General features: G+C 37.3%; 1 protein-coding gene across 4 annotated transcripts in view; it reads right to left on the reverse strand.

Moving 5' to 3' along the window:
- LOC124157597 (rab3 GTPase-activating protein non-catalytic subunit) overlaps window positions 1–10,197 on the reverse strand; it is a 128,539-nt gene extending 118,342 nt beyond the window's left edge. For 3 of the 4 annotated variants that reach the window (XM_046532455.1, XM_046532456.1, XM_046532454.1), the window contains exons 1-6: window positions 10,006–10,197; window positions 9,779–9,937; window positions 4,910–4,991; window positions 4,678–4,801; window positions 3,240–3,441; window positions 2,295–2,515 (exon numbers count right to left, since the gene is read on the reverse strand). In XM_046532455.1, coding sequence (XP_046388411.1) covers window positions 2,295–2,515; window positions 3,240–3,441; window positions 4,678–4,801; window positions 4,910–4,991; window positions 9,779–9,937; window positions 10,006–10,078 — 861 coding nt within the window. In that variant the 5' untranslated portion in view covers window positions 10,079–10,197. The remainder of the gene's footprint in view (window positions 1–2,294; window positions 2,516–3,239; window positions 3,442–4,677; window positions 4,802–4,909; window positions 4,992–9,778; window positions 9,938–10,005) is intronic. The other variant, XM_046532453.1, reaches the window with a different exon arrangement.
- Between the last annotated feature and the right edge of the window lie 1,544 nt (window positions 10,198–11,741).

An 11,741-nucleotide genomic window follows, 5' to 3' on the forward strand; every position in this document is an offset into this window, starting at 1 on the left:
AAACTATCAAGCTATGAAATTTATGTTTAATTCAGGACTTAATCTCACGATAGGAAATGATAAGTGAAAATTCTAGAGAGGAAAAAATCATTTGTCTTGACTGATATTCAAACCCAAATCACCCAAATTTGCACTGTAAATTCTTAGGAATACATCTGGATTACATAATGTCCTGGGCAGACCACATTGTATACATCAGCAGCAAACTTAGTTCTACATATTACTTGCTGAGACAGCTCAGTTCCACAGTGGAAAGAAAAACTTTGCTAAACCTATATTACAGTGACTTTTATTCACGTGTTACTTACAGTGTAATTTTCTGGGGATCAACTTATAAATCCATTAAAATATTTTGTCTACAAAAACGGGCCATGAGAATAATTGCTCATAAAGGCTATAGGTCTCCCAGTAGACCAATATTTAAACAATTGCTTGTACTACCTATTCCGTGTGTATATATTGTAACGGTTCAAACCGCGAGAGCCGCCCGCTCGCCTCCCGTTCGATATCTCCCCGTACATGTGATTGTTAACTCTCCACTCCCCCAAAATAGAAAATTGCCCCTACGGAGACTTACCGTTTCCGGGCTTAAAATCAAGTTCCCCAATTGTTCGTGCCTGCACGCACACTCACTTACAACAGTATTTAAGGAAATCGTGGCAATAGCAAAACAAATAACTTCAATAACATCCCTTTTACAATTGATTTTTAATAACTGAACTACCATAGGTTCCAAAGTTTACACTGACACTAAAGTATTCCCCAAACACACACAATAAATCCCCGTTCCAAAATCCATCGGCGTCACCTCCAACATGAAATATGCACCTTAGGCTTCTCCTTCAAAATTACAATAGCACTTTCTCAATGATTATAAAAAAAATGATGTTTCCAACAACAAAATATACCCACGCTCTTTGGCGAATGAGCAACGTAAAAAATAGTGACATCAAACTTACACAAAAAAAACTTTCCGTACAAAGCAAGTACAAATTAGGCGTTAGTCTGTTCAAGTGGCCACCCGTCTTGAAGTCGGGCTCAATGATCCGCCAAGTGACACTAACATTCAGATATTATGCTCAAGCTTCACCACGTGCCGCACTTAAGTCTTGCAGGGCCGTGACTAAGAGCAGCCAACAGTAAATTCACTAGGGCCTTATTGAGGGGAGTACACTTGGGACTTTCAAAGGGGGGAACAATCTGGACACAAAAGGATCTATTCAGGCTTTGGTAATTTCCAAGCTTACTTCCTTTATCCGATGTTCTCGCCACACTTGAAGAGCTGTCCTCGTATCTGCCTCCACCACGTGCCGTAGCTTGGCTGCTGCTGCTTGTCACTGAACACCACTATTTGACTTATCTCGTGTCAGACCGTAGGAGAGAGAGAGAGCTATACTTCTCGTCTCTCCCTTTTATAACCTCTGTACTTCCCACAATCACCTCTGGTGCACCACAACGCCCTCTTTTTCCCCGGCCGAAAGGCAGGTTTTCAAACGCATTCCGGGAGAGAACCACTGCGTCGCCTCTCCCGGAAATCCACTCTCACACAATTTCACTCAACTTCACATACATAAAAAAAAATATTCTACAATAAAAAAATAAACCCTTTACATAAATCTAGTACAGAACTCAGTAAACAAAAAAATGCTAAAATTGTGAGTTAGCGCGCAGACGTAACCCCCCCCCCCCCCCAGCCGCGATGTTATAAAATGATGCGTCGGGCCGGCTCCGGTCCGTACCGCTACAATATATTGTTAACTGTTATGTATGTAAAGAATAACCTTAAAAATTTCACTTTGAATAACATTGTACACAGTCATTACACTAGGTCACAAAGTGATACTCATCACAATTTTGTACGCACCAGAGTTTCTAAAATGGGGCCCAAAGAAATGGGCATCAAACTTTTTAACAAATTACCGACAGATATTAAAAATGTGAATAATTCTAATTTGTTTAAAGCCAAGTTGAAAAAACTACTTCTGTCTAAAATGTATTATTCAGTTTATGAATACTTTGACGATGCACTTTAACTCTTTATGTAAATATGTTAACAGGTAATTATTCCTGACTGATTATATCTGTATTTACATGTATTATTGACGTGCCTTATATCTTGTCCATTACTAATGTACTAGATCGTTGGGCAAATAAAGATATTATTATTATTATTATTATTGTTATCACTTGGTGCTTTGCCACTAAAGCTACCAGGGCATATTCTTCCTCAGCAAATTTTTGTAGGCTTTATGATATTTCAAAACTGTTAACTATACCAAGACATAAAAAATTACCCGAAAACTGCTTAATGACGACAGCTGAGATGAGAGGAGGTGGTGGTGATGCAGATGATCAAATGAGTGTGGGGTGGATTGTCCGATAACCTCACAGTCATTCACTCCAACTTCTTCAATAATTCCAGAGCCATGCACAGCTGCCACTCTTTGCTCCATAAAGCCCCATTTTTTGAAGGCCAATGGTGGTGGGTTGACAGATTCTATATAATTGGCTTTCACTGTAAATTCAAAAGGGCACAGTCAAAGAACTTGGAGCACAATTTTGACATTTAATACATAAAAGAATCAAACAGCAAGAATATCTAAATAGTTTTCAGATAAAATATTTAATAACATTTTAATTTTTTAAATTGCCCTGAATATGAATTCAATATTATTGTTGTTCAATTTATTAAAAGAAATAAACCCAAATAAGTAGAAAATTTTGCTTTCGATAATAGGAATCAGGCTGCTAAAATCCTCATTGCCAATGACATGCATCCTTACTAGGCCCAAGAAATTTTGCCCTCTCCAAAGTTAGGCATGAAATGACATAACAAAAAATGCCAACCAATTCAGCTTTTTTTCCATGAGATTCCCTTCTACCAAACTTAAGGCTACAATATCTGATGCAATTTGGGTCAACATCAACTCAAGTAATACCCTAGGCTCATCATCTCATATTTTGATCATTTTTTCCCAGTATCTAATCACAATGTCAGTTTTTAAAAAGTTTTTGATAGTGCCAAAAGACCCATTTAACCCATTACTAACCATTGAATAGTTAATGGATACCTACACTTTCAAAATGAGAACTACCTATGTATTTAAAATATTTTCTTTTTAAAAGGATGTCAAGATAAAAGCAGCTTGAGGAAAGCACATAATAAAGAGCCATGATGTTTTGTCTATTTGAAAATAAAAGCCCATTATATAATACAAGGTTCTAAAGGCCTAAAATACCTTTGGCAAGATGACTCCTGCATCCTCTCAATGTTTGGAACAAAGCAAAACCATTTAATGACACCACTGCACTCTGATAAACAATTATGAGTTCCTCTTGGTGTTCTATCTCTCCTGGGTAACTCGGTGCTATATGGGAATGGCACTTAAGTTTAACAACTGGCTCCTCGTGGAACTGCTCTGAGATAATAAGGCTGCCATTCTGTGGGTGCAGGAAAAATAACTATCATTTCATGCCAGCAACATGTAAAACAAACTGAGATGAATACACAATCAAAAATGGACTTAACCACTGACTCCTTGACCTCAATTCAGATGGCATAAATCCAACAAAAGCAGAAACCTACTACCAAAAAATGGGATATGTGCAGAGGAAAATTTTAAAGATATTATTTAAAAAACGTAATCGTACATATTCTAAATAGAGGTAGCACCTTTAAATTGGAGAAGTTTACAGAGACAGAATATTCTCAGAAAAAAACCTCATTCCTCACGAATTAGAGGAAGAAATGTCTCACAAGAGACAGAGAGAGATATAGCTAAATGTAAAAGCTTACTCCACTAAGTTTCTCCAAAGCATAAAAGCAAGTAATTACAATTATCCATGGTGGCTGGCAGCAATTAGCAAACAAACATTCCTTCGTAATATCACTAAGGTTAATTCAACATTAAAGAATAACTTGCACTACTCTCAGAATTTTTAAGAGAGAATTCCAAGAGTTTTGTGAAACCCTACATACAGAATGAATCATAGTTTTCCAAGCTATGACACGGTAACTGACTCAGGTATCAATCATTCGCTTTTAATAGCAAGTAAGGTTCTTTCACTTGTATCCAGGGAGTCAGGTTAGCCACTCAACAATGCCTGAGAGATCTTGTCTTGAGGTGGCAGAGGGAGTCCCAATAAACCGTTTCTGTTCAATTTACGTAGAAAACACTAGCCGTGCAATCTGCAATCAACTGTAGGTCTCCAATAACTCTAGACTACACTAGCCTATGCTCTGACCTTCAAAATTTTGTGAACATGTACATTGCATCCATTGGCAAAGCGGTGTCCAGAAAAATTATTGAAGGATTCATTTGAAGAGAAGGTACACTTTGAGGGGTTTCAAGTAGATGGGTTACACTTAAGACAAGCTCCAGAAAATTTAGGGGGGGTTGAACCCCTTGATGCCCCACACTGGCTAGAAATAAAAAATTAGGTAAATAGTGAAATCAAGGCTGCTAGCATAGCTTTTGATAGTGGTGCCCCAAATAAAGGCCCAAGTGGTACTTTTTATGTCCATGACTGTACTTTGGGATGCCTGAAAGCTTCACCTAAGACTTAAATACCTAAATACCTAAAGACCCTTTGGTCAGCAACTCTGCCTGGAGGGCCACCTCGCTTCCCATAGCAATCGTGTATAATACTGCTATAATGTAAGGGTGCCATATTTACCTCAGTATAAAATCCAACAAATCCTGAAGAGTATCCCACAACAATGCAAGTCCAATCAGCACCATGATGAGAGCTTTTTCCAACAGATGCCAGGGGTAGGCACAAAATTGATGTAATCGAATCCCTAAAAGTAAAATATAGCTGGATGATTACTACATTAAAGTGCAGAGTTGTGGAGAGTTCTTGAATAATAAGCAGATAATTTTCACCAAATAAGGAACGTGAGGCTCACATTTTCTCGATACTTAAAGTTCCGCTCCAAAATACAACATATTTGCAGGAAGCATTGCCTTTTTTCTGAGATTCCCATTTTGCTGTAAAGGCAAAAAATAAATTTTCAATTCACTGCTCCCATTCCATTACTTCCTACCCCCTAGGTGGCCCATCATCAGTCTCACGTTTCATCTTGGACATATAAATCAAGATCCTGCCATCGAATAACCAAAAGAAACCCTGCCACTAATGCTGCAGGGGGATTTCATCTCAAATCAGGCAGATGGGTGTCAGGTGACCATCACAGATTTCTCTGGAAGTTATATAATAATAATAATAATGATTTATTCGACGTTAAACACAATACAATGCAATAGTCTTCGTCAAAGTCAATGAAATTCTAGAGCTAAATAATACAATTCTGAGTACTGCATTCAAGAAATTCATTCATAGAGTAGAAAGCTTGGCTACATATCCATAGGTGGAGACAACGCTTAAATTTGGGTAATGAACAGTCTTTGGCCTCTCGGGGTAGGTGGTTGAAAAGGCACAGCTTTACATGGTCAAAAGACTTGCTTGTTGTTGACAGCCTACATTGAGTATAAAATCCTAATATATATGATGATCTAAAAAATATATATATGAAAGCAGTACGCTTTCGATGAATAATGATCACTTTATCTAAGCTCAGAACTTAACCAGTATAAAGTTACCATACTTTGAACATTGCCGAGTCAGGCCTCAGAGTAAAAAATGAAAAATCACGTATATGCTGATTACTAAGGAACCATGGCCATAAAGCATTGGTTATCATTTCATTTTGAAGAACATATATTTGTGCACATTTTGATGTAACTTGCAAGTCATTCAAAGCAATAATAAACACATAGGACTTCTTCTTATATATAAAAATGAATCGCAAAATGTGTTGGTAAGCGCATAACTCAACAACGCCTGGACCAATTTGGCCAATTCTTTTTTTAAAATGTTCGTTGAAGTCCAAGGATGGTTCTTACGGCGAGAAAAAATCGAATAATTGCCGGGAAAACCCTAAAAACAGCCCTTTTCTTTTTCACATACAAACGTTTCCTAATCTAAAATAAAAGAAAGTCGAAAATCGTGTTAGTTAGAACACTTATAACTCGAGAACGGCTGCACCGATGTCAATGAGAATTGGTTCTTTGGATTCGTCTCAGACGGGGTTAACATATAGGCCATTAAAAAAAAGGATAATTTCACAAAAAAAAATCATCTCTTTCATATGGACATGCTTTTAGGAGTTATAGTAACACAACAATTGATAAGTCGGTCAAAACTACAAACAAAATAATTTGTTTTGTTTTTACCACTTCAATGACTGAATTTCGTAACAAAATAACATTTTAATTACTACATATATTCAAAATATTAATTAAATTGAAATTAAATTAAAAAAAATTAATTCGAGCTAATTGTAAGCCCAGCTCGAGTTGACACTTCACTACCGTGTTTGTAAACATATCTCCAAGCAATTGTTGACAAACGGTAATGTCCGTGTTCCTGTCGACGAATCGAGTAGTTTTAACTCATTTCCTTGGAATTATTGCAAGTTATTTTCAGCGGAAGGTGAGCTCATCAACAAAGCGTTCCAGAATATGATTGATCACCAAAAGAATCAAAGATGCTTTATTTAGCGAGCAAGAACGAAGATGTGGATGACTAAAACGAGGTAAATTCAAATAGTTCGTACTCTGCATTGGTTCGAATCTTTTAAATGTGTTACAAACGAAGACGAAATCACCAACTATCTATCTGAATATTTTAAGTCCTTGGACTTACCTGGCTTACCAAGGCACGATTCACAGAAAAAATGTAGTTTCTGTGTTCATGATCTTTCGAAGCATAAACCAACCATAGCTATCCAACGGAACGTGTTTGGTGATTAAAAAAATTGGTAATGAATGTGATTCACGTAACTTTACTCAAAGGAATTTCAAAGGTGAGGAAGTCCTCATTCCGAAGATTCCATGATCTCAATTCATATGCCCTTATGAGCTTAAACGTATTCAATTTCCAATTCGTGTTACATTCGTGATAACGATTAAAAATCGCATGGTCAGTCTTTCAGTTTTTGTGTTGTTTGTGCTCATGTTCTAATGAAAACCCATGATTTTCTCATGGTCAATTTAACGTGCTATGTTCACGAGTCGATAAACCATCCTCTGTATTTCTTCCTTCACTTCAAGTGCGTAGCTAGGATAGGGGGTTTTGGGCGCAGCTAATACTACGGGTCTGTAGGGTATAGAAAACTCGCTAAGGTAAGCGGGAAGTGTGGGGGCACTTCCCCCAGATATTTTTTAAGATAAATGGTTCAAAATAGTGGGTTTTGCGGCTGTGTGAATAGTTAAATATGTTTTGTTTGTTAGTCATCCGTCCCCCTAATATTAATAACAAAATCTTTCATAAAAAAACTCTCTTAAGCTCTTGGGGGGGGGGGGGGGGTTTATCCCCAAAACCTCCCCTCGCTGCGTCACTGCTTTGCTTCGCTATATTTATTTAGCTTCATCCGCTTCATCTTGCGCCTGATAACAAAGCCAAAAGTGTTGTTTATCAGAAGGTGCTTGACGCAAGACATTAAACCCGAATGTGTAGGGCTCACCGTGGTGCGTTTACGCATGCAGTACGTTTACGCATTGCATTTTTTCCAAACAGAGATACTAAAACTGGCGCGCCTTAAGTCATTTAATGGGAATGCTGCTTCATAGGGGCTTTTCTTTCACGATTTTGAGCATCAGTTAAGCGTCGGTCTGGGGTTGTGTCAACCTGCCCCCTGAATGGGCCAAGTGTATGCAACAGACTTGGACCTAAAAACATTTTTTACAGCTAATAGCGCTAATAGCCAACAACTGAATGCGTATAATTTTTATTTCATGAACTGCTTCATTAAACCACAATGCCCAAAATTTCTTAAGCTAAAACGTAAGAAAATTTATTGAAAAAGATCCGCGTAAACGTGCTTCGATCCACCATGTGTAGATTCAAAAAAGAAAATATCTTTCTGACAAGCAATTTTGGTACTCATTTACGTAGTTTTATTGAATTTGTATCCTTATTTTATTATAATAAATTAAACTTGATTAAAAACGATACAGCCGCTCTTGATTTATAACTGGTGTAAGCAAACTGTAAGTTCATTGATTGTTAGGCGATACGAAGTTCGCCGGGTCAGCTAGTTAAACAATAAAAATTAGTCATTATTTAACAATTTATTGCTAAAAAAGGCCACCTTTTATTTTCTTTTAAATTTCTCAGTGGGTAGTTTAAATGTTCTGCTATCAATAAAAAAAATAAAATAAGGTAGTATTTTTATACTTTTTGTTTTAAGGCATGTCAAAGTTAGGCATGTTTTTTACTCTCTTACACCAAGATTGCATACCTTCAAAGGAAAAAAATGAAGTTTCATTCTACTTAGCATGCACAACGGATAAAAAGTTCATATCTCAATAATTGGTTAAATCCATTGACAGAAAGCAAGTTCAATCTTGTTTACTTCCATGGCATCCAATGTGTGCAAACACCCACTGCTACTGCCTGGAAACGGTGAATATGTCACAATTTGCACAGAGTATTTTTCAATGGCATTTCGCATAAGACTTCCACTCTGGGCCGCGTGGAACAATTTGATGGACCATGTGGATGCATAAATGAGACACTAATGTCATTCTCTTCTGAACACACCGCAGTGATTTTAGAAATCCACCAGGTTTTTCGGAAACACACAATAATGAAGTCATTCATGTTGAGATCTTAAGTACTGTCTGTCTTTATATGTATCTGAATTTGTTAGTGTCACAGCTTGTTTGCATGTGTGGTTTGCAAAGCGAGCAATAGTTGTCCCATGTCTGTTGACAACCCAGACATGAAAGTTAGTTGATGCCATGTACAGGTGCTCCTTTCACCCAATCATTTTTTTGTCTAAATTGAGCTAGTTTAACCCGTGTAAAATGGTAGTTTCATATTAGGCAAGGATATAGTCACATGTTCTACAAAGGACCCATTATCCTCACAGTAAATCTTTTTCGGCAATCTGGACTGCAGAAAAGACTGCAAGCATCGGAATGCACGCCAACCTTAAAAAAGATTGCTTATTCAGGTGTTTCTTTTTAGTCCACATTGGATAATAGAAAGGTAGCTGCAAATTGAAGATTCAAATTTTATGGCTACTTTAATCAATTTTCCTCCCTCCCTCTCACTGATTATTGAAAAGGATTTTATCCTTAAGACGGCATTAAGGAACAAAACCTACACACTAACTCAACCTCGAAACTAACACGAATGCTCAAATGACAATGAGCTTCTAATAGAGTAAAGCATATCATTTTTAAAAGTTGCAATAACTTAAAAAGAACAAGATCAATGTGTCACGATCACAATGCTTATATCCCATTCATTTGAAAATTCTTGTAAAGGAAAGTTGAAATGAGGGTATTGATTTATACTATCAATTATATTACTCCCTTTCTTACACTGGCAACAATTGAGAATTAACCCAATTTTATAAAAAAAAGTATTATCATGGTTACACAAAGAAAAGTAAAGAGGTGAGACATAATCCCAGCAGCTTTCTCAGTACCAGGCGAAATCTCAGTTCCTTTCCCTATTTATGCTCAAAGAATGCTTCATTTCTCATTTCAACTTTATAGTTAAACGTATTTATTTAAGATTTAATCATGCCACAAATGGCCACGATATACTTAGGGGAAAAACTGAGAATAGTTGGACATCGTCAACGTTCGCATTTAACGGTGAAAACCCTACTTCACGACCACCTACGATGCATTTGGTTTCTCAAACCAGCACTTGTAAGTGGATGACTGAGACTGGTAATGGTCACGTTCATTATACTTACATGTCAAAATTACAACGTTGCATTTCTTTGCAAAAATTAAAATTTCCCTGGATGGTGACAAATACGACAGACATTCATGTAGCCATGATGAGTTCGACTCTGACGACGCTGATCCATGTTCTGGTCTGTCAGACCGTCCATGTAATATTTCTGGAACATCTAAACAGAGACAGTTTATTGTAAAACGTCACAGCAATCGTCATTTAAGTTACAGCAGTGCTACTCACCAGAATCATAGAACAACCGCTTCCGAACACTATTTACATCAAACCACGCGAATGGAATTAACTGACAAGACATTTCAAAAACTTTGTTGGGGATTAGGTACCACCAGCAGCCAAGATACAAAGAGTAATTCACGTCATGATTCCACTCAAATTCATCACAACAATTTCGGCAGAAGCGCTGTATCGAAACAGCAACGACGCTAATTCCGCTATGTTACGATCCGCGGTTTAATTGAATTGAAATCACGTTGTACGTACTGCATATCTTATTTTTCTTTGACCATTACCGCATTCCTTTTGGTTCCCTTGAGAATTTCCAAATTTTTAATTGAGATAATGCTATCATTCAAAGTTGATATCGCTTTATTCCGATTTTTCTAAATCTATCAATAAAATAGCGCAACGATGTAGGAAAATTTACAACATGATCGACGATTCTGCAAAAATTCACGAATAAATATTATTCTTCATGATGATGTTTCAATGTTAGCTTGTAACTTACTGACTACTATAATTAGGTGATAAATGAAAGAGAATAATGATGCGTCTATTGTAAGTTATATTTTGTTCATGTAAACAATTGTCTTTAGATAAATTGACCTAATTTTGAAACCAAAATAACTAGCTCTCGTAGTTTCGAGGCATTGAAAAATGTGAAACAGTCAGAATGGGCTTAAGTTAACGTAATTACTTGTTTTCAAGAATATTAATTTCTTATAATAAGGAAAGAAATTTGGCATTTATGAAAAGAGAGACTTGAGTGTGGTAACCAATTGAGGTGTAGTACCTTCACTGTTTCCCCCTCGCCAACCCTGCCCCTCACTCACCTATCCCTTACTGTCAGTGACCATGTGTCACTCCCACACTTCCCTCCTACCATCCTTCTTCCTGCTTTGAGTAATGGGACACCCTCCACAGGTTGTGTATGAAGAGGCCTCTTCAGACCCAAAAACTTCAGATGGAGGATTCAAACTTGGCACCTCTCAACCACGGCCGTGTCTCAACCCAGCCATTCTTGAGGAATGCCTAAGCAAGTGCATCCTCAGCACCGCCTACTCTGGCCAACCTCGGCACCACCTACAGTCAACAATGCAGGTTCTACTTCCCTGATAACACGATACTTGCAGCTACAACTGAATCACAGTAGCATATGTCTGATGTGTAGCAGAGTGGATAAAGAAGGTGAAATAAGAATGAACGAGCGTGATGCGTCCGCTCCCAGTGGGCTTCCTCCGCTCTTTTCAATGCAGGTCCACAGAGGGATAGGCACGTTTCTAATTTTAAAATGTAGAAAAAAAAGGCAGGGTCTTATGTACAAATTGAGGTCAGAGGACCTCTTTAAAATCAGCATTGGAAGTAATTACACTATCCTCTGTTAAACGCACATGATGACTCATACTTACGTATCAACAGGAGACTTGAATGTGGAATCAGCCGCATTTTGATTAAAGTTATTTAAAGAATGCGAGATATTGTTGCAAATGAACAAATGTATCAGTTGTGCGCTGTTAACAGCAGGAATATTTACCGGTTCTATTTGTTTTTTAATTATTTAAAAACCAATTTTAGGAAACAATAGCAATATTTAGGAAGTAAGATATGCCGTCGCATGTTCTCTGATAAATTCTGTGCATTTTGGTACCTCATTTGTAGAGTTTGGTTGCGTATAAGTTGAGAAAAAGGTATCAATACAGTAGAAATAATATAGAAGATTCCTGATCTTAGCCAGTGCCACT

Source organism: Ischnura elegans, chromosome 4 (genome assembly GCF_921293095.1).
Source record: "Ischnura elegans chromosome 4, ioIscEleg1.1, whole genome shotgun sequence".
Classification (NCBI taxonomy): Eukaryota; Metazoa; Arthropoda; class Insecta; order Odonata; family Coenagrionidae; genus Ischnura; species Ischnura elegans.